The following is a 26827-nucleotide window of genomic DNA, read 5'->3' as shown; positions in this document are numbered from 1 at the left end:
GAGCAAAATGGAATCCCTGATGGTTGTAGAGCATGGATGGTTAGTAGTTGGACTAAGAAGAATCGATTTGGGCCACTGAAATTGGATCAAAAGATGGGTAAATGACCATGTTCGGGTGACTGTCGAAGTGAATCAGTAATTGAGAAACTTTTTCAGTTAGCCCGAGCAAGAAGCTCAAAAATGTCGGTGTTGGGATGATTATCTCGAGCAAGAGCCAAAATAAAAATTGAAGGGTTCAAGTTTATCTCCAGGTTTGTTGAAGGGACTTTGGGACCGTAGGATTCAAAATCGGCCGTGGGGAGGCTCTAAAGCTTCGGGTGACAGAAAAGCAAAGGGAGGGGGGGGAGGGGGGGCGACAGAAGCAGAGCAGGACGTGTCACCGCCGACGCCTTCGATCGCCCGCCAGCTCAACGCCTAAAGCCACCTCTCCACCACGCAAGCCTAGCACTAGGCCACGGTGTCACCCATGCGTGCGGTAAGACCTTCAAATAACTACCGCTCCCGCCGCCGCTTCTTACCGCCCTGCCTTTTTACCGCCGCCGTCACTCTCGGTCAAGCCACCGCCGCCGACCAATATTCCACCGCTACAACGCCTCCCCCGTTGATTCCTTCCGTCCACACCTCCGCTCACACCCCACCAACAGCCCTGTCAACCTGTCGTCCAGCTTCTCCATCGGCGCGCCCTTAACCGCCGCCGTTTTCGTCCGCCGCCGCAAGACCTCCTGCTCACGGTGAGCATCACCTTGCCGTTGTCTTCCTTCTTTGTGGTAAGCCGTAGGTAAGCGCCTGGGGTACTAGGAAGCTGTAGGGGTAGTCGTAAGGGTGAGTTACACCGTCGCCATGCTTGTCCACGGCCGGCCGTCAGTTCCGCCGCCCGCCGCCGTGGAGAGGGTAGCTCCGGCCACCTCCCGGGGAGCTGCCACCGCGCACGGGTGCACTATGGCATGGGGATGCTTCCCCAGCCCGGCCCCATCGCCGGTGGGGCACCGGCCGGCGAGCCGTGCCGCCCCCTGTCGCGCTTGGTTTTGGCGCGAGAAGGAAGAAGGCGCTGGCGACAGTGGGCCCGCGCGTCAGAAGGAGAAGGGGGGGGGATAGAAAGGCCGGCCGGGGCGCAGTGGAAGTGTAGTGGGCCGCGGTCCAGCAGGCCGGCGGACTGGTTTAGCAGACTGGACGCCAGAGGAAGGAAAGAAAAGGAGCAGTTGGGCCGTTGGGCCGGCACCGGATTAAGAAAGAGGAGAGGAAAAAGAATCGGCCCAGTGGCCGGCGGGTAGAAGAAATAGGAGGAGGGAGTGGACCCGAGCCGCGGGCCCAGCGCAAGTGAGAGGGGGTAGAGGGGAGGCGAGTGAGAAAAGTTGGGACGGGGGTTTTGGGGAAAAGTTTAGATTTTCTTTTGTTAGAATAATAGCTTCAATTCGTCTATCACCATTTAAATCACAAAAATTCCTAGGAGTATCCAAAATTAGTGAAACCAATTTTGTTAGGATTGTTTTATTTTCCTTTATGCATTAAAATTCTTATACCCTAGGAAAAATAATAAAAATTTAGGTATTTGTTTAATGCCTTTTCATTAAGGTATTTAAATAAATACTTAATCTTTAATAAATGTATAAAATATGGAATAATGTTTTCATATTCACAAATTATTATTAACCCATAGGAAATTAGGTTTTGAGACTAGAAAATAATTATAATATTTTCTAAAAATAAAAGAAAAAGCCTAAGGTAGGGTTAGTAAAGAAAATAAAAATGGTGGGTTAATCTTTTCGGGTTTTTGTGTTGGCTTGCAACTTTATCATGATAAATTGTATAGTCACTTGTTGGCTTGCAACTTTATCATGAAGGAAAGTTGTATAGTCTTGTATTCAAAAAGTTGCATCACTAACCCATGCATATGCTATATCGTAGACACCAAAGCACCTGAAGAGGATTTCTTTGAATTATCAGGAGGATCTTCGGAGTTTGAAGAGATCGTTGAGTTGATCCCCTGCGAAGCCAATCCGTCGGACAGTGCTAACATTTTTATAGAACAAGGCAAGCCCCGGTGCATTTATACCTATCTACTTTGGAATTATTATTTCATGTGTCCAATTATTGGTTAATTTCTATATGAGTGCATTAAGTCTAGGAGTTGATTGAAACTCATTCTTGTGCATAATCATACCTTGTTTTAAGGACATCTTTGCCACTTGTTCAAACAATTAGTAAGTAACCCAAGTTTAGAAATGCTTAGTTGCTTAAAGTAACTTGTTTACCGAACCTTAAGGTGAAATGTTGAGTCATACATGCTAATTATGGAAAGGTAGTTTGGAAGTTGAAAGGCAGGCAGAAGCTAGAGATGTTAGATATGTCTGCTAGTTTAATCTGGTTAACGCCCGATCGTTGTCTTAACCTTTGATCAAGTGAATGACACCTGGTTACTTACTGGGTATGGGACCAGTAAAGCCCGGTAGGTTAGTAGACTCTGATCGGGAATATTTCGTACCCGTGCTTGACGTGCTGGAGATTGGCAGGGGCGTAGCCTGAAACTCACATGGAGATCAGGCCAGACGTGGGGTATGTGGGGGTGCGTCCCTCGGTCCGGGTAGTCTTATTCCCAATCCTTGGGTTTGCTAATCGAAAGGTCGTTACGTACGACCTGGACAGTCGTACATAGCTGGTGATCAGGGTGCTCTCCTGCAGGATGTAAATTGATCCAGATCGCCGCAATTCTCGATTATGAATGCACTTGATTACTGTTGAGCCTCGTAGTATATTCTCATGTATGCAATGTATGTTTCCAATATTAATTTGTTGTATGACTTAATTTCTTGCTACTTGCAAAAGCATCTTTGTGTCATCATTTAGAATGGTTAGGTAATAATTTAATTGAGTTAAAAGATAAAGTTAAGGTTTCATTTTTAATAAGCTCTTTTGGCAAAAAGTAAGTCAGTCAGTACACTAAACAACTATCATGTAGTTCCAGAAAAACTATTATATCGGTTAGTCGGGTAAGCCTTGCTGAGTACCCCGTACTTAGGGTTATCCCTTGTGGCTGTTTCAGAAGCACCGCAGGAGTCCGCCAAGGAGGAAGCCCCGAAAAACTAGGGTATTGTTACGAGTCTCGCAATACCCTCACAAGAAAATCTTATCTGCCACCTGGACCAGTTTATGTTTTAAACTCCTAAAATCTCTTTGACCTGCACTGTTAAGTTTAATTCAAACTACGTTTTGTAATAACTCGTACCTCATGTATGTATGTAAAAATGTAATATTTGTTGATGCTTTCCCATCGTGGATGCGATCCTGGTGTATGGCTATGAGACGCGACGCGGATCTTTCGAGGAGTCCTATGGACACTCGACGGACTACCGACTTATACTGTTTTAAGTGCGTTTCGGATAATTGCTGTCTCGACAGCGATTAGGCGCATTTAAACCAGTTTAAGTTGGGCGGTTCCGCCACAGGCGCCATCCCCCGCAGCGTCCCCGGCCGCCACTTCATTTCGCGCACGTGGCCCGGCCGCCCCTTCGCCTCCACGCCCTGGCTCGCCGACTTCTCCACCACCATAAGGCGCCGCGCACGAGCCATCAGTACCCGTACGACGCCCGGCCATGCGCTGCCGCCAGCAAGTGTCATCGTCGTTGATTTATCTCACGGCGCCACCCCACCGTCCCCCAGCCCCGCACACCGCCCCGCCGCACGCCACTCTACCCTAGCGCCGACGCCCCCTGCCCGGCTGCGAGGTACGGGCGTCCCCCACCCAACCCCCCCCCCCCAACCAACCACGGCTTGCTGATGCAAGCCGCGTTTTTTAGTGACTTTAATGTGTAAATTGTATAAATTAGATTAAATCCTTAGAAAATTAGTATAAACTACTTGAAATACTTAGATAAGTTGTACAAATTAGTTTAAATACTTAGAAAAATTAGTACAAATTAGTAGTTTAAATATTTAGGAAATTTTACAAATTAGTTTAAATACTTAGAAAAATTAGTGCAAATTAGTTTAAATACTTATAGAAAAATTTTACAAATTAGTTAAAATACTTAAAAAATTGTATAAATCAGTATATACTTAGAAAATTAGTATAATTTATGAAAATATAACTTCCTAAAAAATTAGTTTAAATGTGTATATTTCAATCATGTGTATATTTGGTAGATTATATATTTCAATTTATTATATATTTCAATTCATGTGTATATAATTTATGGTTTCATTTTATTTCAATTCTAGAAAATTTATTGTATATAATTTATTGTATATTTCAATTCATGTGTTTAATTTAATGTATGGTTTCATGTGTATATTTCACAAGTTGGTTGTTCTAGGATTTGATGTTTATACATTAATTGTACTACTTGATATAATTTATTGATATAATTTTAATTTAATGTATCTATGATTACATGTTTGTATAACTAATGTCATTATTAGTTGAGATAGGAGGCGAAGAGGATGAAAGATATATAATGGAGTAGATTATTGCTGGCGGTAGTGGCTCAAACTTCCAAAAACCTACACCAAGGATGAGGGTAGCCAGGCGGACATGTTCCTATGCATGTCCGGTGATGGTAATGATGAGCCCGAGCACGACGTTGATGACAATGTGGAACAAGATATTGCCGTGATGGAAGGTTTTGGCGAGGTATATATCATTTTTATTATTTTACCCCATCTATAACTTCATATTCATTATTACTATGTACTAATTAACAAATCTTGAACTTTTAGCCCTCTGGATCGATGAAGCGAAAGAAGCCGCGAGGGCGTACATTAGTGTTACCTAATAGATTGTCTTGTACATTGCAGCTTAATCCTGATATAATTTATCAGACAATCTTTACAACGGGTTGTTTTTTAGTTTTTGGAGTATTTGCGCAATCCATAATTTGTGCAAAAATAGACTATCGCGAGTTGCTTGGCAACAACTCGTAAAATGGTGAGAGAATGGTCTCATAATCCCAAATGCTACCTTATGAGAAGGTTGCTTTGCGAAACAAACACCTTATACTATCTTACTTCCCATTCTTTTCTTCACATCGTTACAAATCTTATATAGAATTGTCCGAGATCTTATATTCTCTTACTTCCCTTTCTCTTCTTCACACCATTAAAAATCCTATATAGAATTGTCCGAGACGACTATAAAACCGCTTTAACCACAAGTCATGCCGATTAAACCACCGTGCAAACTCGCCCAACACCAAAAACTACAATGTCTCTCCTAGTTGAATGAAGTTAAACCACCATCACGACCGATGGAACCACATTCAAATTTATATTTGCATTTTCAGAGTTTTTTATGGTTATGGCATTTCACTCTCAAAGTAAGCTAGTCCTCGTGCATGCAACGCAAAGTTTGAGCAAAATTGCAAGTACATAATCTTCAAGTAAATGAACATTGATCTTCCTCAAAGTATGGTTGTTTGCGACCTTTTGATCGGACGGGAGTGCCGTATTGCGTCATTTCATTCCAAGAACTTCTGCATTTCTTCGTTCCAAGAACTTCGCAATATTTGCTTTGATTGGACTGGACACAGCATGCATCACCGTGAAGTGCACGCATGGCCTCCCTAGATCCTGCAAAAAGCGCACCAATCTTTTCCCCATCCCAAACCGCAGAGGATTCTGCATCCACAAGTCAGAGCTTGCCCACAACCACAAACCACGTCATCTACACACACATACGAAGTATTCAAAGTCAACATCAACAACACTCACCAGAGCGATGCCACATCTAGCTAGCTAGCTAGAGCAGTCGCAAAAACCTCTTGCTCTAGGGCACAGACTACTACATTACAGAGTGCGTACTGTCACACGCAAACTCCTGCATGCACCAGCTCGTTGCGTACAGGCACGTACATACGCCATCGTCGCCCAGGCGGCCGGGTGTGTGTACACATGTATGTACGTACACGTACGCGTACGCAGCAACGCATGCAAAGGTGCGGTCACGTACGTAGACTACTACTACTCTGGTGCTGACTGGTGGTGATGATGCGAGCTAGGCGGGGCTAGCTACTCGAACGGCGTGAACAGGCACGACGCCTCGGCGAGAACGTGCACGTCGACCGGCGTGAACTCCGAGAACGCGCCACCGAGCCGGCCGTGCAGCAGCGCGAACTCCTCCACCGCCAGCTCCAGGAACGCGTGGTAGTCGTCCGCCGCCTCGGTCCCGTTGGTCGACGCGGCCGAGGAGTCGTCGCCGCCGCGGGGCGCGGGCAGCAGCGCCGGCGCACCGGCTTCCGCCGGGCCGTGCGCGGTGCCGCGGAAGGACTCCCCGACCTCCGAGTTCCAGAGGCGCAGGAAGATGTCTGGCGCCGCGTGCTCCGCGGCGGTGGACGACGACGAGGAGGCGGCGGCGGCGGCGGCGGCGGCGGCGGCGGAAGTGAGCGTCGTGGCAGCCGAGGACGAGAGGAGGGAGAGGCGCGCCTCGGCCTCGAGGCGGGCGGTCTCCCACTGGGCCATGTGGCGCGCGGCAGGGCAGGGTGACGCAGCCGCCGCCGACAAGGCGAGCTGCTGGGCGGCGGCGGCGTCCGCGCCGGCGAGCGCCTCCTGGCGGAGCTGCTTCTTGAGGTGCGTGTTCCAGTAGTTCTTGATCTCGTTGTCCGTCCGCCCCGGCAGCTGCGCCGCGATCATGGACCACCTGAGAGATCATAGCGATCCAGCACGTCAGCGCGCCATGCGTGTGCTCTGGATGGAATGGATGTTCGTTGCATGAATGCGCCATGCACGAGTGGTGAGTTGCAGATCGAGCACGCATTAAAGAACGCATAGCTGAAGAGTACTTTGACTACTCGAACCAACATAGAATCAATGTCTGTGCAGAGAGAGCGAAAGAGAGAAGCACGCTGCACGCACTTGTTGCCGACGACGGCGTGGAGCTGGACGATAGAGTTGTGCTCCTCGGGGGTGAAGGGCCCGCGCTTGATGTCTGGCCGCAGGTAGTTGGTCCACCGGAGCCGGCAGCTCTTGCCGCACCGGTTCAGCCCTGCATGCGCGCGCCGGGCATCGCCTCATCATCAGCCAAATCGCTCGGAAAACCAATGAGATCACGCACAAATCGATGAGGAGCACACGTACCCGCGAGCTTGGGGAGCATGCGCCAGTTGCCGGGCCCGTTGGCCTGGACGAAGTCGACGAGCAGCTTGTCCTCCTCGGGCGCCCACGGCCCCTTCTTGATCCCCTTGCTATCGCAGCACGGAGTCCTCCCCATGGACGCCGCCGCCGCTGCAGCAGACCGTCGTCGGTCGCTCTCCGTTCTCCCTCGATGGCGTCGGCAGCGACGACGACGGGAGCGAGGAGTGAGGGGAGGAGGAGGAGGAGCCGTGGCCATAAATGCCGACGGATTTATAGGCCGAGGAGGATCCGGTGGCCATAAATGCGACGGATTTTCACCTCCTGCTGCTGCAACGACGACGAGAGAGCGCCAGAGAGAGGAGGGGGGCATGGCATCAATTATGAGAGCGAGCGAGCGAGCGATCGACGGCCATGCATTAAATAGGGGCGAGGTGCTTTCTTTGCAAGTACGCCCGGGCGGGGTCGGGGGCGACTTGAATGCGGTGGGGGACGACCGGTTGTCTGTTGTTGCGCGCCGTACAACTGCCTTCCTGCCTGCGAAATTACCAGCACGCAGTCAATCAGAGGGTACGCAAATTTTAGATTTTAGTAGTACAAAGTGACCGATTTCCGTTTGGAAATGTAGAGGATCCACCGGAATTTCACGTGAATTCTATAGGGTAATATACCTCTATACTCTACGGACTCTACAGGCATTCGAAGAAACGGGTGTGAATTTTGTTGCAGTGCAAAATGCCAAAATGTGGATCAGTTTTCAGAGTATTCATTCAAGGACAGGATCACCAGAAAACTCAGGAGGATGGCACGGCCGCCTAGCAGGTATGGATGGTTTCACCGTAGCTGTGTGGATAGATTGATCCGATCCAGCGCAGGCGATGGTACAGGAGCTGCACAGCAGCGACGCACACGGTCAGAGATGGGCGGGATTGCACTGCAGCTAATTAATAGTTTGGGAGGACGAAGGGAAGGAAGAGGGTCGATCCGCCGATGGGACCGAGACGTGAAGCGGAGGTATAGCACTCCTCCAGTCACCATAAATGAGGTGGTCTGAGCTCCCCGTCTGGCAGGCCCTCTGCCACTGCCACTACCACACGGGCGCGGCTCGGACTTTGGCGCGGCCGGGCGCCAGCGCCAGGCGGTGGCGGAAGCGGAGTGGGCTGGGGCGTCGCAGCCACCATAAATGCGGCCGGAGGGGCGGCGAGGCGGGGCGTTGCACGTTGCCCCCTGGGCGCGCGGGTCACTGCTGTGGCTGCTGCTGGCTGGGCACGGCCGCCGCGGCAGGTGACGTGCCGTGGCCCGTGGCGGTGGCAGCAGCGGCGCCGCAGCGGCAGCGGGGGCGGTAAGGCGTCGTGGTTAGCGAAGCGGCGGTAAAAGCGGCACGGCAAGGCGGTGATTTAACGGGACAGGGAGTCGTGGCCGCCGCCCGGGTGGGGGTGTTGTCACAGCAGCAGCCCTGACATGCGGAGTGCCATGGTCGTCGTCATGGTCTCACTGCACTGGGCTGGTGATGGGACCTCCTGCGTTTCGTCTTTTGTCTTGTCTGCTCACTGCTGGTGAGTGCTGCCGTCCCGTTTCGTCATCTCTGCAAGCGAGGGCGGCGCCGGCGCCCGAGCGTGCGTGGAGGGCTTGGCTTACGGACGGGCAACGCGAGCGCGTGGGTTTTGCTTGTTCTGCTTGCTGGCCGGAGCAAATGGAGATTGTCCTGTTCTCTTTCGTAGTTTCCTTTCATGAGATGTCCTCGCTGCTTGTCCACTGCGCTGCCATTTGTTCGGATGAAACGAACGGAGGGATGCAAGGATGCTCCCACACCGACGATCTCCAGACCACAACACAGTGCGTGCCCAGGAGACGCAAATGTTCTGCAATAGACGCCATGTCTCATCTAGTGCTATCTGATTCAAATGTTGTACTAGTCTATCTGATTAACTGCTCATTTTGGCCTGCCTTAATTGAGCAAAGTCCATCGAGCTATACAAAGAAAGACGAATATCAAATGATTTAATAAAAAAAGACTCAGTTCGATTCCAGCGATACCTGTAATGCTAAACTCCTGCAAAACAGGATGCCAATGCAGAATCCAACCAGCTATTGATAGGGTGCCAACTATCACCTGATGGCAGACACAATAACATGTTTTTCACAAAAAAGACACAATAACATGTTCGTCCTTTCAGAATGCAAACACAGCAACAGTACTTCAGCCTAGTGCCACTTTCGCATCCCCCCAGCAGGGAGTACAAAGACCACAGGTCTAAAACTGTTTCGACTAGAATCACGACAGCAAAAGGTACATTCTCACATTATGGGGAAAAAAGGAAGCAAATGAAAACCCTGATCTGGGTAAACACACACTAGAACACTGACCCAATCTAGAAAATACAGGACTGCCACATCGGAACAGATAGGATGACTTAAGCACAAAATACTGGAGATTGGAAGTATGATTGGGTGTCCAAGAGCTATATAGCTTGACAACTGACACAATGGACACTACATGACTTAGGTGCAATGATCAGTTTCTTCGCGCCAAGATCACAACGCAGAGAGGTACCGGGGTTAAAATGTCCTGTAGAAAATGCCAGATGTTACATTGTCCAACGCAACATGTCTGACAAGCTTGGGGCAAACAGCCTGAGGACAGGCCGATTTTGGCGACATTAACTAATGTCTAGCAGTGATCAACTGATCATCCAAACGCTTCACCGAGTCTGAATTTAGATGAGCTTGGCTACATGTCACTAGTTACCGATTGCCCCACAACTTTGGGTTAAAATACACCATACGATATAACAGAATGAAACCTGCACCATGAATTGAAGAGTCAACCACAGTATCCAGATTGATACAGGCATACTGCTTTGGAAACTTCATGCAAAATCAATCATGTAAAATGGTCAGAACCATTTCTTTCCAAGTGCCAATTGTAAGCATACAGTTATGTGATGCTCATGTTTTTCCGTATAAATTTTGGATATGGCATTACGCATTACACCCTGACATCATATAAACTACTGTTGTGTATAAAAAAAATTCAGTATTGAAATGTCCTAAATCCCATTACTAGCAACTAGGTTGTGTAGTCTGAAGAGTATGGAATGGCCCACGGTAGTATAAAAACTAGCCAGTTAGCCACCGTAACTCTAAGTCTGCAACTGTCTTATTGTGTAGCGACTCATGGGTGGAAGAGTCATACCTGGTGAGCTGATATTTACACAAGCTGTCTTATTCCTTCAAGAGAGTGGCTACAAGATCACTCTCTAATATCACTATTGGCAATATATAGCCCGGTCTATCTGAGGAGGTATTGGTTTTATCTCTGTTCCAAGTTCCTGCTCAATCCGATACCTGTAACCACCGAAAAATATTATGTAATTGGAAAAAAAGGAGAAAGACAATATCTATAACAGTTATGAGAAAGTACATACAAGTTAAACCGATCCTCGTATGTGATCAAATTCACAGCCAGACCAAGGTGGCCAAATCTCCCAGATCTACCAACCTATAAAGAATACACATTCGAGGAAGTTGTAAACACATACAAAGTGAAGCACCGCATGTGACTATACCAATTTGCCTATTCATAATGGCTAAGGAAAAGCAGAAGAGATGATAACAGGTATAGAAAGAATTCAATTCTACGAGGTGGCATGAACTGATTTTCTCTACTATGTCCACTCAAATGCCTACAACCATCTTAGTAGAGTATTATTTCTCTGAGGATGAAATGAATCCTTGGAAGGTTACATTTGAGTATCAAACTAAAAGTTCAGGTCTTTCATTGCATACCCTGTGAAGATATGTTTCTGCGTTCTTGGGGAAATCAAAGTTGATCACAACATTGACAGCTTGGATATCTATTCCCCTCGTAAAAAGATCTGCAAGGGAAAGACATACTGTTAGAACCAGAGATCAAATAGCAATGTTCAACAGCGAAAATAATAGCTTTTGATAACGAGTCATTGAGGCAAGATATTCCATGAACTATAATAGTTCATAAGCCAACCTATTGAAAGTAACTAAGAAAGAAATGATCCGTGCCCTACCATTTCATGTTCTAAGAGTGGAAAATTGTACTTCCTTTTAGGCTAAAGATTTCAAGAGACTACCATATCACTCTAAATAGCAAATACAGCATTTAGTCTAATCTACATTTTACAGGATTAACATCTCGCTCATTCATTTGGAATGCTTCAAAAAAGCACTAGGCACTAGGCAAGCAGTTTGGCTCCACCTAGCACCTACGCGTGACTAGGCAGTTATATTTTTCGCAGGTGGCTAGAATGATGCCATGATTAATCAAGAAAATTTGGCATATCAAGATACAAAAAATTAGACACATTTTATACATCCATGAGTTCAATGACTAGTTCATATTTCTCCAATACCTTTGGGCTTGTCTAGAAAGCTAATTTATAATATTAATGTATTGTAAGGTACTGCCAGACAGGCTACATATCTAAAGAACATTTAAGGGCAAAAAGCCATCTCCACATACTATTTTTTTATAATACCAAGTTCCAAACATGGACTGGCCAAAGGAATACTAAGATAAAGTATGCTGGCTAAATATAACCTCTGTTGTTGAAAAGCAAAGTCAACAGAGTCAGTTACTTAAAAACAGTAGTAGTAGTTTAATTGCAATAAGAGAATGGGGGAAAAAGACCATAGTTACATAAATGATTAAATGGTAGAGCTTGTAAGCATAAAATGAAAATATTTAGCCATAAAACAGTTCCAATCAATAAAAAAGAAAGGAAAAAAATAAAGCCAAGAGAGCCTAGCAAAGGGAAGTCTGATACCTGTACACACAAGGTTCCTGCATGCACCGTTGCGAAAATCGTGAAATACCCTATTGCGATGATCTTGCAGCATTTTAGCGTGGATGTAGAAGCAAGAGTAACCAAGCTCAGTAATCTTCTTTGCCAAAAGTTCAACACGGTTTACAGAGTTACAGAATATTATGGATTGGTTAATTTGCAGCTGTATGGAAAAAGAAATTATATGCATCAGTCACATATCATTGTATTCAAGGTCACAGAACCTAGAGATGCATATAAGTACAAACTTTATATCAGGAAAAAAACAAACCTTGGAAAAGAGAGTATTAAGGCAATGAACTTTCTGCCTTTCTTCCACAAAAGCATAGAACTGTGTAATTCCCTTGAGCGTAAGTTCATCCATAAGGTTAATAACATAAGGTTTAGGCAGATATTTATCCTTAAATTCCTTAACGGTCACAGGAAATGTTGCTGAGAACATCAAAATCTGCCGATTCGATGGAAGGTATCGAATCAACTGCTCAATAGAAGGTTGAAACTCTGGAGAAAGAAGCTTATCCGCCTACAAGGAAACAAATGGCTGTAAGAGCGAATGCCTATTTATTGACAAATCTTTTACCACGCCATCAATTCAAACTTAACTTCTTTGCATCATTCTCTCTTTTTGCTTCACAGACCAATTACTTATGTTATTCTTTACGGTTTTTAAGTCTGCTTTGCAAAACTTCCATATATAATACATAATGAGCATTGTGCCATGGTTCATGTAATCAGATTTTGCCATTTTTGGTTGTGTCTTAGAATCATAACAGATAGATAACTCTCTGTTCCTGTAGGAACAAACAAAGACATAGCAATTCTAAATCCACTTAGCCTCGAATAGAAAAGTGAATCATACCATGGCCCATCAAACTGAGAACAAGGTTAAAAGGGGAAATGAAGCAGAGCCAGGAGTACAGAGAGCGTGAATGTTTTGCCTTTGCATTTGTTTTGTACTTCTGTTCATAGATTACAAGGACATTATACAACAAGACCCTAAAAATGCTTCAGTAAGATGATTAATGAAGTGTCTATTTATTTAAGAGCAAAAGCAATCTATATGACAGCAAAACTAACTATGTGATACCTCATCCATTATAACCATCAAACTTGTAACAAAAGCAATTCGATATGATAATAAAACTATGTGATACCTCATCCATTATAAGCATCGAACAATCCTTCAGAACGCAAATGCCTTTCTTTGTAAGGTCCAAAATTCGACCAGGTGTCCCAACTAGTAAATGAACAGGTTGATAAAGCCGAATAATATCATCCTTTAGGCTGGTTCCTCCAGTAGTGACCATTACTTGAATTTTCAAGTGTTTCCCAAGTTCTTTGCAGACTTGCGAAGTTTGTAAAGCCAATTCCCTTGTAGGGACTAATATGACAACTGAATATCAGAAGAAAGAAGTTAGAACCTAAATGTTCATATTGATCATGAGCCCCATGCAGGATAATGCAATATCTTGAATAGTAAAACACCTTGAATCGCATTTTTGTCTTGGTCAATCTTTTCTAGTGCAGGTATACAAAATGCAGCAGTTTTGCCAGTTCCATTCTTTGCTCTTGCAAGAATGTCACTACCAGTTAATGCAATAGGGATGCTTTCTTCTTGGATAGGTGAAGGCCTTTCAAATCCTTTCTCATATATCCCCATAAGAAGTTCACGTTTCAGAAAATAGTCTTCGAATTCATTTCCCTTGGTTGCAGTAACATCCTGCACAGATAATTTTTAAAGAACATGAGTAAGAAATAGAGAAATTCACACTGGCTCAGCGAAAATAGGGAAGATACATATCATGATTAAAATGAACCAAATCAAACTAAACACTTGACTAAGTCAACACTCAGCAATGCATTCTTAAAAAGAAAGAGGATATATAAAAAATTGGAAGGGGTTTCAAATTTGAAACAACAGAGGTATGTATAATAGTGCAGACACTAGATAATATGTTGATCAGCAGCAGCATCAAATACCCTTCTTTCATCGTCTCATAGTACTGAGATATCATTGCTTGTGATGAACAGAATTTAAATATATATTATCTACTCTAGACATCCAAATTTGCAATAACTAAACTGTTTATTTATAATTTGTTCTTGTGATTGAAAACATACATACCCTATGAAAAGACGCAAAATATTTTCAAGAAAAACAGACAATAGGTGCTAAAGAGCGTCAATAATTTGCCAGTCCATAACAACCATACTATCTACTACTGACATGGAGCCGGGGGGGGGGGGGGGGGGGGGGGGGGGATAAATTACTTCTGTTCTGTATCGTGTATCTTGAGGTGGAAGCTTCAGCTGAGCCTTCCAATCTTGTGAACTGCATAAGGATTAAAATTCAATCGCAGGCCTTCTATTATATGGATTATAGCATATATCACGAAAGTACAAAGAAGAATTATACAATAGCCACCATTATAACTATAACTACTACATCATAATGTATTTTCAAAACGGAACTACTAAATCATAGGATGCAGCAGTCACGCCCTCATTTTAGTAAGGATAGAACTCAGTGGCTGCACTATGCACACCATGGTGATCCATCACAGACAACAAAACCATTCCTATTTAGTGAATATGTAAATCCTTCCAAAAACTAACTCAAGTCAGAATGCCGGCCCTGGTACTGTGGTAATAGTCTTTCCACTTGTGTCCTATAGGTCCTGGGTTCGAATCAGCCTACCTTTTACTAACTAACTCAATGCAGTGACCCTAAATGAACTCTATACAAACTAAACTCACAGCTACACCCTCCGTCCCAAGTAGGCTTGTCCTAAGTCGAACCATCTCAGGTTTGACGCAAGTTTATAGAAAAGATATTCACATCTTCAACACCACATAAGTACACAATGAAAATATACTTCATGATAGATTTGAAGATACTAATTTGGTGCCATAGACTTAAAATATTTTCTTATCAATTTGGTCAGACCTAATATAGTTTGACTTAGGACAAATCTGAATGTAACTATATTTGGGGCAGAGGGAGTACAGGTTTTTCCAAAATATAAACAACAGTTTGTTCCATCAATGGCGCATTAGTAAGCAAGCTTATTGACAAGGAAAATACTATACATATAACTGCTGTGTACGTTCCCCATGTATGACTCAATCTACTGTGGTGGTCTGCGCATGCTTCTGGTTCACGTATTCACACCATGAGGCTGCTGACTCGTACAAGGAGTCAGAAGCCAGTCGGACATGTAGCAGGGTTCTTGATGAAATTACTTCATGAGAAGTAATCTGCTGATTATTTGCTGAATGCTACTGCGGTGTGGTAAGCTTCCACAAAACTTTCATTAGACTATGTAACTGCCCTATCTAGCACCACAAGTCTGACTACAAACCTCAGAACACTACAGCCAAAATTCCACTAGTTACACGGAATGGTAGCCTGCGGCCCTTACATAACGAAATTCCAGGTTGATAAATCACATAAATACCGAACAGTCAGTACCAATACCAAATAAGTTGTGAGACATTTCAAGTGCTCCTTTCACCTTGAATCGATGCCGTCCACGGCAGGCGTTGCCTTCTGTGCGCCAGCACCCGCGGCCTCGCCAGCGATCTGCCGACGCCGAAGCCACTGCTGCTGTTGCTGTTGCTGGCTGAGGTGCTGCGAGGGCTGCGGCTGCGGCTGACGCTGTACGTACTGCTGATGGTACGCCTGCGACGGCGGCGGCGGCTGCTGGTGGTGATGCTGTTGCTGCTGCGGGGGCGGGCCGCGGCCGTAGTAGTTAGGGTTCCCGCCGCGGCCGTTCCCGATGCCAGGAGGGTACCTGGCCCGCGGATCCATCGCAACGAGGAGCGCTCAAATCGAGGAGAAATCAGGCCGGCGGATAGATCTGGCCCGAGGACGACGACTTGGAATTTGGATGCTGCAATTGGGAAATTTTTAGGGGCGGTTTCCGTAAGCGCTTGCCTCTTTTGGCGAGTTCGTGCCTTCGTAGGTGGGGGAGAACCGGAGGCAGGGGAAGGCTGGAAGCGTCGCGGAAGTGATTCAGACAGACTAGGGCAAAGGCGAACTGGGACGACTAGAGTTGGAAATTACAGAATGGCCCTTCCCTTCCTTTTTCATCTGCACGAATGGCTTGGCCCTGCTGGGAAGTTGCAGTATGAAACAATTCAAATCGGTAGTGTATTGCAATTCAAGTGACAAGTGGTAATGAAGTCCCAAATTTTGGATGGGTGCATTTGAACAATTGAACTCGACGTATGTCCGTTTTTATTTGTAATTAGTAAAAGCATGTTTTATGATGTGCAAAGTGTACTTAGGGGTCTTTAAACTTTTTCCGGAGTCTCATCCCAAGTATGAATCAAGTACATAACGGAACATAGAGTGAACAATATGGAAATTTTGAAAATCTAGATGAAACATGGAAATAATATAATCTTTTATAAACAACAAATTGTGGCAAGACATGAGAAACGGGAGAGCATGTTAGTTAGGGGTTCAATTACAGGGTATTTAAGAAAAAAACTATTTCTTGGTTGTTTATGTATGTATACAGAGAGAAAAACTATATAGTATTAGCTACTTTTTTGTGATAGAGTTTTTTTATTTTATACAAATTATGTTTATGTGTGCGGTGTGCCTGTTCACTTTGTCGCTACTTTTTTGTGATACAGTTTTTTCTTTTATAAAAAAACAAAATGGACTTAAAAACTCATGTACACACACATTTACTCGTATTGACGCGTTCGTATACCCTACCTATGAGCACACAGATCACTTGTCATAAATTCTTTTACAACCATTTTGGATCAACTTACGATTGCACATAGGTGTTTGTAGACCTGAGCATTTTAAGCTCGGTTCGGCACAGCCTGAGCCCGATGGGTTTTGGCCCGTCCATGCTAGCTGTCGGGGCGAACGTGGTTAGTGAAAACCAAGCAAAAAAATTGGATTGGCTCGAGCCCACCCAAACAATTAATTTCATTTATTTTTTAACTAAAAAAGAGCGGGCGGCCCGAGCCCAGCTCGAAAACTCGGCCCGACAATGCCCATGGACTGTTCGTGGGCACAAATTTTCAGCCTGAAATGAACCGGGCTTTTTGTCGGTCCGGTCCGATCAGCAAAACGCTAAGGTCTTTTCTATAGTGCACGATTTCACCCGTTCCCGTTTGTTTGTGTGTTGAGCCAAGCTCATTCATAATGTAAAGCTTAAACTTGTGCAAATGTCACTGCTTGTTTCATTTTATGTGACATCCGGTCCAAATTTGGATGGTCCAGTAGTGGTCCATGAGCACAAGTACGCATGTTTAGTACCACCTTACTAGTTGAGAAGGGTGGAGCCAACTTACAAGCCTTTGTCCACCAACCATAGCACCTTCGGGTTAACCCTTTTACACGAAGTGAGGACGAAAGTGTAAGCAGGGTGCTATATGTATGCGTGCCCACCCCTCGGAAGAGCTAGACGATGCGGCTTTGGAGGGCGGGGTGTGGTATCAGAGCCGACCCTCGCAGTTGCGCGTATGGATTAGTGTGCGAGCATATGGCGCACAGTGTTCGCCTACACGACCGTTTAGCCTGTTTACACATAGATTTCCAAATGGGCCAGGCACATTGGGCGGCCCGAGACCCGACACTAAAAAGCACGACACAAGCACGGGTCCGGCACGAGGTGAATAGTGCCAGGGCTAGCCCGGCACGATGATAGTGCCGGGTCTGGGCCGCATCCTCGGCACGTTGGGCCAGCATGAGCCCGGCACGATTTTTAAGTCAGCCCGGTGCCAGCCCGATACCCTAACAACCCTCTCCCCACCGTTGGATGAGCAACCCACGAGTCCATATATATATACACACACATACACATAGAGAGAGAAGAACCCTAATTATTTACCCTCCCCACCTCCCCCCTCCCCTTAACCAGCAGCCGCCGCCCGTCGGTCCGCCGCCCTCCATCCCGTGATGCCACCACGGCCGCCCCACGACCCTCCCTCCCTGGCTCCCCTCATGCCTTTGTCGGGGGCCGTCCGCCGTCGCTACCTGGAGGGGCCCCTGTCAGTGCCGGGGGCCGCCGCCGTCGGGGCACCCCTCCACCACCGCCACCTCTTCCTCCCTCCATCAACCGTTGTCCCTCCCTCCCCTCACTCCTCCGCCGCTGCCACCCCTTACTTCTCCGTCGTTGCCGTTTTTGCGGGAGACGCGGTCAGGACCCATGAGTCGCACTGGTCGTCGCCGTTGCTGCGGGGGGCTGCTGCGGGGGCCGGCTGCCACCGCCGCCGTCGGGAGCCGCCGCGGGGGGCTAGATGCCGCCGTCGCCTGCCAGGGGCGCCTGGAGCTGGCCGCCGCTGCCAGTGCCAGGCCGGGCACTAGCACGGCAGGGCCCGTCGTGCTAGCGAGCTGGCTCAGCCCGATAAAAAGGCTGTCGGGACGGGCCTGGGCCGCCTCCTCGGCACGTAGTGCCTGCCTGGCCCGACACGAAAACCTTTCGGGCCTATTAGTGCCTGGCCTAAGTAGTGCCGGGCCACATCAGGCTAGTACCGGGCTAGGGTCGGGTAGCCCATTTGGAAATCTATAACAGTTGTATGATCTAGGATACCGACTAGGGGGGTGCATAGGCGGTTTCAACTAAAATCGCAACAATAAATAAATTTAATTACTAATATAAGAGAAATTATATTTCTACTCTTTCTGGAACTAAGGGAGGGTTTGCAACCTAGGGTGACATGATACAATTCAATCTCTAGGAACGTAATTGCTCAAAGTAAATTGCAATAATGAAATTGAGCAAAGAAATGACCGAAGACAAGAGACGAATATTTCCCGTGGAGTCGATGACTTGCTGGTCACCCCTAATTCACGTTGAGGTGGATTCAATGTTCCAATCACTCCTCTATCAAGAGTCCGCTTGATTTTGAGCTGGCTTGAATCAAAGAACCTCTCCAAACCTCGATTCCACTAGATTTGCTCTTCACCACTCCAGCGAGGTGAGCACAAAAACCTCTCACAAGAATAATCGGGGATCCTTCACAATCTTTTTGAAGGGTTCAACAACTCCACAGCCTCCAAGCCGTCTAGGAGGCGGCAACCTCCAAGAGTAACGAGCCAATGATGCTTACTTGAAAACTCTCTAGTGCCACAAAGCTCAAACTCTTGATGCAATACACTAGGATGCTCTCAATCTCACAAGAATGCAACCTCTAAGCAAAGTGAGTGAGAGAAAGAAGAAAGGAGGTTCAAATATGTCAAGGAAGCTTTTCAAAGTGCTAAGAGAGCTCACCCACACTTGGGCGTGAGCTATTTATAGAGCCTTCCTCCAAAGCTAGCCGTTATGTTCAAAACGCGCAGACACAGAGGTTTGGCGGACCATCCACCTTTATGAGCGCGGACCATCCGCAGTTCATCCTAACGGCTACTGCTGCATTAAATGTATGGCAGAACTGTTCGTTGCAGCATAGGCGGACCGTCCGCCCTTATAGGTGCGGACCATCCGTGGTTCAAATTTCCAACCACGCAGCAAGCCCCTAGACATATCCAGAACATGCCAACTTTCAAAGTTCATGAGGTAGACCGTCCATTCAAAACTGGCGGACCATCCGTCGTTCATTTTCGCCCACCAGCCAGAACTGTTTTGTCAAACATTTGAAGTTAATTGGCGGACCATCCGCTCCAAGGGGTCGGACCGTCTGTCGTTGACGCTCAAGCTCCACTCAGAACCAAGGCAGGTTCTATCCAAATTTAAGATGAAGTGGCAAACCGTCCGCCTCTATTACTTCGCGCCCTACCAGAACAAGATCTTGTTCTATCTAAAAACCAAACCAAGTGGCGGATCATCCATCCTTTTGTGCCGGACTGTTCGTCCTTTCACTTTTCAGCGCAAGAACATCTTCAAAGATTGGCTATGTCAAATAATGGTCCCCCTACAAGGGAGACCGTTCGCCATACACACCATGTTAGCCAATTTCAAAACATATTTTTACCATCGTTTTCCCACTTTTCAAACAAGATAGACCTATATGCATGCGATGCAATTGTTTGAGCAAAGTGGCACTAAAGAACCGTCAAACAAGTGAAATTTGACCTTCTTGATAGTACGGCTAGCCTATCAAGCCTATCAACTCAGTCAATTATCATCCACTAAGCACCTCTTGACTGGTAAAATAGAAAAGTCCCTTGAGCTTTCCAATACAAATTCATCCAAGCTATCTTCATAGCATCCTTTAAAGCTCAATTCAACTCTGGGACTAACATAAACTCATATCTCCAATAAAATTGTTAGTTCACAATCGTTGTCATTAATTACCAAAATTCAACTTGCGGGCCTAGATGCTTTCAACAGTACCTAGCTGTATCAGTTTAATCACCCATTTAACCTTTTTAATGGCCATTTAACCCGTTTAATTGTCTGTTTAGTCCAAATAAAGAGCTAAACGGTAAGTGACCGGCCGTGTAGCGTTTAGGGTAATATTGATGGCGCATGCGGTGTGTGTTCCCAGCATGGCATATGGCGCCGGCACTGAACGTTGGTTGTGCGCTAAAAGTGGAACGTTCCTGGATATTTATCCGAGTGTGGGTGAGTTGGACCGATGAGGACGTTGGGTCACTTGAGGAGGTGTATGTGACATTCGGTCCAAATTTGGATGGCCCAGTAGTGGCTCATGAGCGTAAGTGTGCATATTTAGTACCATCTTGCTAGTTGAGCAAATGTGGAGCCAACTTACAAGCCTTTGTCCACTAGCCATATCACCTTCGGGTTAACCCTTTTATAGTGTAATCAGTGTGCTATGTGTACGTGTGCCTGTCCCTAACAAAAGCTGGGCGATACGGCTTTGGAGGATGGGGTGTTTCATTTCCTTAGTTGCCTTTTACCTACACTAATGCATTGGCAAGTGAAAATTTGAATCGGCAGAGGATCCCTTACTTTGTGCCATAGCTGTACTAGCACAAAGTATATTGTCTGCTCGTTTAAATGAATAGATGGAAAAATAAACTCGAACCCATGCAATTCCGACCGTGGAGAGGGGACAATAATCCACACTAACCCACACATTTGTACTCAAACTCTGCATGCTATATTTAACTGCACATTGGTATACCACACAATTTACACTTTCGCCTACGGAAGAAACAGATTAACAGAATGCTTCGCGACGAACCGTTGGAAAAGAACACTCTGACACCTAGTTGATCCCAAGGAACTCGGTCATGGAGAGCAGATCGCAGAACCCTCCTCCCTGCACGTCCATCTGATCCACCGCCGCGTCGAACCCCCAGCCGCAGATGCCGCCGTCGCCGAGCCCGTGCAGGGAATCCACCGCGCCGCACGGGCCGTCCACCTGCACGGACCCCTGGTGGCTCAGGCCCTGCCCCGGGCTGCGCCCGCTCACGTCGAAGACGCCGGCGTCCGGACCCAGCGCCGCCAGGCTGGTGCCGTAGTCCATGTCGAGCCAGTCCGCGAACATGACCTTGGGGAGCACGGGAGCGTGCGGCCGCACCGCGCCCGCCCTGGCGGGCTCGGTGACGGTGAGGCAGCTCGAGTCGTCGGCCGAGGACGACTCGACCGGCTCCGACGAGTCAGAGCTCGCGGGGTGGTTGGCGCGTTCCCGGCCGTTGTCGCTGGGGTTGGGGCTCCCGGCGCGGACGTCGGAACCGGCGGGTGTCGCCGGGTCCGCCGCGCACTTGGCCTGCGCGCCGCCCTCGACGCGCTTCTTGAGGTACGAGTTCCAGTAGTTCTTCACCTCGTTGTCGGTCCGGCCCGGCAGGTGCCGCGCGATCTGAGACCACCTGCAGCACAAACATTTCTCACCGTGTCAGAGAGGCAGTCATAAAAGAGTTTCACTTTTGACATTTACAGTTCGATGAAACTTGTTCTGTCGGCGGGCTACGTGACGTGAATCTCAATCTTTGATATCGCGCCACGTTTTTGGCATCTCGACGTTCCTCCCCTAGCTTTCTAGACTACGTTGGCAGACAAAATAGTTGAGCATGACGTATCCATAAGAACCATGACACATTTGATTCTTTTCCTTTGATAGGATATCCTAAGATTATATATTTCTGAATTAGTTCAATATAGAACCAATTATTGTTGAGTACTACTTACAAGTCTTCGTTCAGATCGTCAAAGTACAAGAATTTATAGCATAAACCTCAGGCGAACTTCAATCCAGTTGGGCTGGATAGTTGACATTTGTATTTATAAGTCGTTGTATCAAGAGGTTTTGTATAAATGTATAAAACCTGAACTAAATAAACTACCGGGGCAAATTAAAGTAAGCTTTGCTTGCACCAGGAAGCAACTGCTTCACCTCTCCAGAGAGAAAGCAGCGGACACAGGTTTTTTCTTGCCATTTATACTTTCTTTATTTCTCTTTTCCCAGGTCTAGAAAGAGGCTCGCCGTGACTAAGCACACACTTTTCAGTAAACAAATGAAAGAGATGCCTGCTCACAATCATCAAATCGAGCACTCGAAAAAGATGCAATCGAGTGCCTCAATATGGAGCGCAGATGTCAGCATCAACTCCACCACCTAAAGCGGTGTCCACGGCAAACATCAACATTTCCCTTTTTCTTCGCACTGATTAACCCCTTTCTACTCCAAATTAACTGAATTTTCCAGCATAACCACACTATCAACTATCAAGTAGACAATAGCAGGCAAAGATAAACGCCAAGCTAGCCAGTTGTTAACGTTACTTGTCAGCAATCGGCTCCTTGCTGTAAAGGCTAAAGGAGAGGTGAAAACTGGGAAGTCTGCGCGCCGCTTACTTGTTGCCGAGCTTGGCGTGGAGGCTCATGACGGTCTCCTCCTCCTCCCGGGAGAACATGCCGTGCTTCAGCCCCGGCCTCAAGTAGTTGATCCACCTCAGCCTGCAGCTCTTGCCGTTGCGCTGCAGCCCTGCATCCGAGAAGTTCACAGAGAATTCAGTTGACAGCCCAAGGTGCATTTGACAGAGGACTCGTTAGAATCCAATCGCGCAAGCACGAGAAATCGAAGAATTCCTATGCTCTGAAAACTGAGCAGAACTTTTGCTAAAATTCCTTCGCTTTTCGTTTCCCAAAAGGCAAGGTGCATTTGGAAGCAGAGCAAGCACCGGCAAGACAAGAGCCTAGCCGCTGCAAGGTCCGAGCACGGCGCAATGCAATTTGCTCGAATTCCCTAGAGAAAGCTGCGAATGCACGCTGGTTCTTACCGGCCTTGGCGGGGAGCGCGCTCCAGCAGCCGTGGCCGTAGCGGAGGATGAAGTCGCGGAGCTTCTCGTCCTCCTCCGGCGACCACAGGCCCTTGCGGTACTGCACCTTGGGCTTCTGGCACGCCTTGCACCCCATTGTTTGCTTGGCTTGGTTAGCAAGAGGAGAAATGCCGCCGCAGAGGTCGAGAGCTCCGAGCAGGGAAGGAAGAAAGGAGGAGGAAGGAGCACTAGCGTGACAGGAGGATTGGGGGTGCGCTCGCACTGTGGTGTCGGTCTGCGTTGGCGTGCGGGCAGAGAGCTAAGCTGGGCGCAGGACTTTATAGGGCTGGATACCAATCATATCATGAGTTTATTACCCACCTTAATAAAGGGGATTAGGTCCCTTGTACACTTTTGTTTTTGGCTTCCACTGTGTCTCGTCCGATCAATGCTCTGCGAGAACATACCTGCATTTCTGAAATGCTGATCTCCAGAGTTTCTGTGACCTGGGCACACGAGGACATTTTGGATAAATTTTACAGGGCCTGCAAACAGTAGTAGTAGTCTAGTACCTGCGGAACAAGTAACGGTCATTTGCAAGGTGAGAAGGCAACCGTGGGCTTTTTTTTTTTTTGGTCAGGAGTACCTACTGACAGTTCCAGCTCAGTTCTGTGATGCTGCGGCCAGAAAGCATCGGCAAAGGACTTGGCCGCCGCCGGCGGCCGTCGCACCAGGCGTCAGTCACTGTGCGCACGCTTGTTTCAACACTGCACATTGACATGCGTAGCCATTTGCGGAGTCCCTGCCACTGCCATCGCCCTCTCGGCCTCTGCACATCCACAACTCGATCCACACCCGAAGGAAACGGGGTGTGTGTTTTGGATGTTTCTCAAGTCAAGAGACTCTCAATTGGCATGTGATGCCTGCCTTGATGGCTGTGTGCCTTCACTCTCTCTTCATTTTGTCACCATCATTACTTAGATTATCTTTTCGCGGCTGTAATTAAGGTTGTTGTTTTTTTATAGCTAGCATGCTCTGCACTCTGCAGCACATAGGATACCTACACTGCGAAGTACAAACACCTATGCCCGTTTGTCCATGACAGATGACACACTGTTCGTTAGAAGTCAGATCTCAACTACATTTATGAACAGTGATCAACACCAAGCACCAATCCCCATCTGCTTCAGTACATATTGATTTTTGTAATTTTTTTCCATCTCTAGAATTTTTAATAAGAGGTCCACGGCTGAATTTTCTTCGAGCCAATGGCTTGTCCACAGGAGTATAAATGAAGTAATTTACCTATTTTATTTTATAGCTGAGGAAACATTCTTCACAAGGAAACTACTAAAAGAAACTCATACGTACACATGGCTTCCTGTTTGCAGGTACACATGTAGATGCAGGAAATCAGTACGGTGGAGTACTTTATACATAGTTACACACAATTTGTTGAATCATTGCACACGACTCGGCACTTTTATTCCGTTTTCATGATTCGGTTATGTGGTTTGGTGGCTCAACCGATATCGTTTACTTCGTTTTAGTCTATTTTTCTATCGTTTATTAACGTGTTTCGGTACCAAACATGTATTTTCAAATCCATTAACGTGTTTCGGTACCAAACATATATTTTGAAATAGGTAGGGGACGGCTACCGTGTCCGTGTGGAATGCCTACAGTGGAGTACTATGTATTAATGCATGTACCACCACAAAGAGTTAAAAAAACCTGTTGGAATCGGAACATGCGAAGCTTTTCGAGATGCCATGCCACCATCAGCAGCGCACGGGATTGTAGCTTTACACAGTTATTAGGTGTTTGGTTGCACGGATTAAAGTTTAGTCCCTATCACATCGCATGTTTAAATCCTAATTAGAAGTATTAAGGCCCCGTTTGGTAGGGCTTCTCAAAGTGCTTCTCCACCGGCTTTTGGTGAAGCCCTACCAAAGGGCGAATTTCAAAACGGCTTCACCACCAAAGCCGGGGAGAAGCCGCAAAACGGCTTACACTAGAGAGGAGAAGCCGAAAAAAGTGGCTTCACCAGCTTCTCCTCTGTCTCCAAGTATTAAGTGATCATAAAATTACATATATTGCCATTGAGAAGCCGTTTTACCAAACGTTTTGCAAAACAGCTTCAGCTTCACTAAAAAAGCCACTCCACCGAAGAAGCCGAAGCCGAAACCGTTTTATGAGAAGCCGAAGCTCTACCAAACGGGGCCTAAATATAGACTAATTATAAAATTAATTGCACATATGGAGGCTAATTCACGAATCTATTAAGCCCAATTAATTCATAATTAGCATATATTTATTGTAGTATCACATTGTCAAATCATAGACTAATTAGGTTTAATAAATTCGTCTCGCAATTAGCCTCCATCTGTACAATTGATTTTATAATTAGATTATATCCTACTAATTAGTATCTAAATATTTGGTGTGACAGGATTAAATTTTAAATTTTAGTCCGTGAAGTGGTCCAAGGATTTTCGCATGTCTGAAAGGACGTGAGCTTTCTGGAAGTCTGGAATGATCCTCCTCGAGGCTACCTAACAGCAGCGCGGCGCTAGAGAACAAACGAGCGACGGAGCGAGGCCTTGCTGCACGAAGTGCCTGTTCGTCCAGATACACGACTATCTACGAGTCTACGACTTCACCTGCTGCAAGAAAAAAGAAAAAATAAGATGTTGGTGTGTATGCGATTGGATCACTAACGTGTGGGTTTGTGTCCACCCAACCGGAGCGAAGCCGCGAAGGGTTTTGATGTCAACGCCGGCCTTCGTTCGTCCACTCTGTGTATCCGCGTACTCGAAGCCTTGTAAGTTGTGACACTGGATTCATATTTGGCTCTGTTTTGTTCTGTGGGAACAGTATGCTCCGTTCGTTGAAGGTATCGATGACAAAAACAATGCGCCCCGAGTTCTCTCACGTGCCCCGCCGGAAAACGGCAGGAGCACGGCGATCCCGTCCGCTGCCGAGGCGTTGGCCCGTGCAGATGCGCCAAAACAGGGTCAATATTCGGAGTTGGGAGAGGCAGATCGGCATCCGCCCGCAAATTCGGCAACCGCATCCAGCCTTCCGGGGTCGTCTCTCTCCGCGCGCGTGGGTTAATTTCCTGGGACTTCCTGCGGCGTCGGCGCTCGAGCACCCGATGGATCTGGGCATCTGGCCGTGCGCGAGGAGTGGCACCGCACGCGACAGGCGACACCGGTGAGCCTGATCCCTTTGTTCGGGGCGAGCACCCCTGCGTGCGCGCACATCCATTGCACCGTCTGTAAGCCTGTAAAAAAATCGTGCCCCTCCTGACTTGACACCGGAGACAAGTGAAAGGCCCACGCGGCCAACGTGCGCTCCCGCGCTTGCTTCTTCTGCTTGGCTCTGAACCTGCGTCACGCGCGGTGGGGGAATGCGAACAGCTCGCTCTGTCGAGGTGTCGTCGCGGCAACAAGAGAGGCTATAACCAGTGAAGAGCAGTGAGGAACTGTGCCGCGATCGTGATGTAACCCCACGCACACCGCCCGTGGATTCTGAGGTATTCTCGTCACCGGTTAGAGGCGGGGAGCGTGTCCAGACAACAATGCGGCTGGGCTAGGTGGCCAGGGCGAGGGGGGAAAAGGAAAACAGAGGCAGAGATGCGGGGTCCTCTCCTGCAGCCATGCCTCTTGTCGGCTTCCGATCCCCCGATGTGACCCGCGCTCCATTGCCCCCCTCGCGTTTTGCACGCCGTTTTGTTGGTGTGCACGGAAGATTCGCATGAGAACGGAGATCGTCGCGTCAGCGGCGCGGCACAACGCCACAATCCCATGAC

The 26827-nt window shown here is 47.1% G+C and overlaps 3 protein-coding genes across 3 annotated transcripts; all 3 read right to left on the bottom strand.

Annotated features, from left to right (window-relative positions):
- Nucleotides 1-5640: 5640 nt before the first annotated feature.
- Nucleotides 5641-7772, bottom strand: LOC117863824 (transcription factor MYB17). The gene is made up of 3 exons (XM_034747683.2): nucleotides 7066-7772; nucleotides 6844-6973; nucleotides 5641-6628 (listed from the first exon to the last, which is right to left on the bottom strand). The coding sequence occupies exons 1-3, from the start codon at nucleotides 7430-7432 to the stop codon at nucleotides 6001-6003; spliced, it is 1125 nt and encodes a 374-aa protein (XP_034603574.1). The 5' UTR covers nucleotides 7433-7772; the 3' UTR covers nucleotides 5641-6000.
- A 1359-nt stretch (nucleotides 7773-9131) lies between these two features.
- On the bottom strand, nucleotides 9132-15897 carry LOC117863822 (DEAD-box ATP-dependent RNA helicase 6). The gene is made up of 10 exons (XM_034747682.2): nucleotides 15395-15897; nucleotides 14151-14211; nucleotides 13365-13599; nucleotides 13034-13272; nucleotides 12151-12402; nucleotides 11862-12042; nucleotides 10849-10937; nucleotides 10488-10561; nucleotides 10256-10407; nucleotides 9132-9863 (listed from the first exon to the last, which is right to left on the bottom strand). Exons 1-9 carry the CDS (start codon nucleotides 15688-15690, stop codon nucleotides 10329-10331), a joined length of 1506 nt encoding a protein of 501 aa, XP_034603573.1. The 5' UTR covers nucleotides 15691-15897; the 3' UTR covers nucleotides 9132-9863; nucleotides 10256-10328.
- Nucleotides 15898-20779: 4882 nt separating this feature from the next.
- Nucleotides 20780-23343, bottom strand: LOC117863825 (transcription factor LAF1). Its single transcript, XM_034747684.2, has 3 exons — nucleotides 23035-23343; nucleotides 22610-22739; nucleotides 20780-21624 (listed from the first exon to the last, which is right to left on the bottom strand). Exons 1-3 carry the CDS (start codon nucleotides 23168-23170, stop codon nucleotides 21021-21023), a joined length of 870 nt encoding a protein of 289 aa, XP_034603575.1. The 5' UTR covers nucleotides 23171-23343; the 3' UTR covers nucleotides 20780-21020.
- Between the last annotated feature and the right edge of the window lie 3484 nt (nucleotides 23344-26827).

This window comes from Setaria viridis, chromosome 7 (assembly GCF_005286985.2).
Source record: "Setaria viridis chromosome 7, Setaria_viridis_v4.0, whole genome shotgun sequence".
In the NCBI taxonomy this organism is placed as follows: domain Eukaryota; kingdom Viridiplantae; phylum Streptophyta; class Magnoliopsida; order Poales; family Poaceae; genus Setaria; species Setaria viridis.
The sequence above is the reverse complement of the archived record's forward strand: the minus strand, read 5'-3'. Positions and strand labels throughout refer to the sequence as shown.

Coding starts and splice junctions, on each gene's coding strand:
- LOC117863822 (XM_034747682.2), bottom strand. CDS start 15,690: ATGGATCCGCGGGCCAGGTACCCTCCTGGCATCGGGAACGGCCGCGGC. Junction 12,043..12,150: donor TTAATACTCTCTTTTCCAAG/GTTTGTTTTTTT, acceptor TTTTCCATACAG/CTGCAAATTAACCAATCCAT. Junction 10,562..10,848: donor CAGAAACATATCTTCACAGG/GTATGCAATGAA, acceptor TATTCTTTATAG/GTTGGTAGATCTGGGAGATT.
- LOC117863824 (XM_034747683.2), bottom strand. CDS start 7,432: ATGCCCCCCTCCTCTCTCTGGCGCTCTCTCGTCGTCGTTGCAGCAGCA. Junction 6,974..7,065: donor CATGCTCCCCAAGCTCGCGG/GTACGTGTGCTC, acceptor GCGCGCATGCAG/GGCTGAACCGGTGCGGCAAG. Junction 6,629..6,843: donor CACGCCGTCGTCGGCAACAA/GTGCGTGCAGCG, acceptor ATGATCTCTCAG/GTGGTCCATGATCGCGGCGC.
- LOC117863825 (XM_034747684.2), bottom strand. CDS start 23,170: ATGGGGTGCAAGGCGTGCCAGAAGCCCAAGGTGCAGTACCGCAAGGGC. Junction 22,740..23,034: donor CGCGCTCCCCGCCAAGGCCG/GTAAGAACCAGC, acceptor TCTCGGATGCAG/GGCTGCAGCGCAACGGCAAG. Junction 21,625..22,609: donor CACGCCAAGCTCGGCAACAA/GTAAGCGGCGCG, acceptor TTTGTGCTGCAG/GTGGTCTCAGATCGCGCGGC.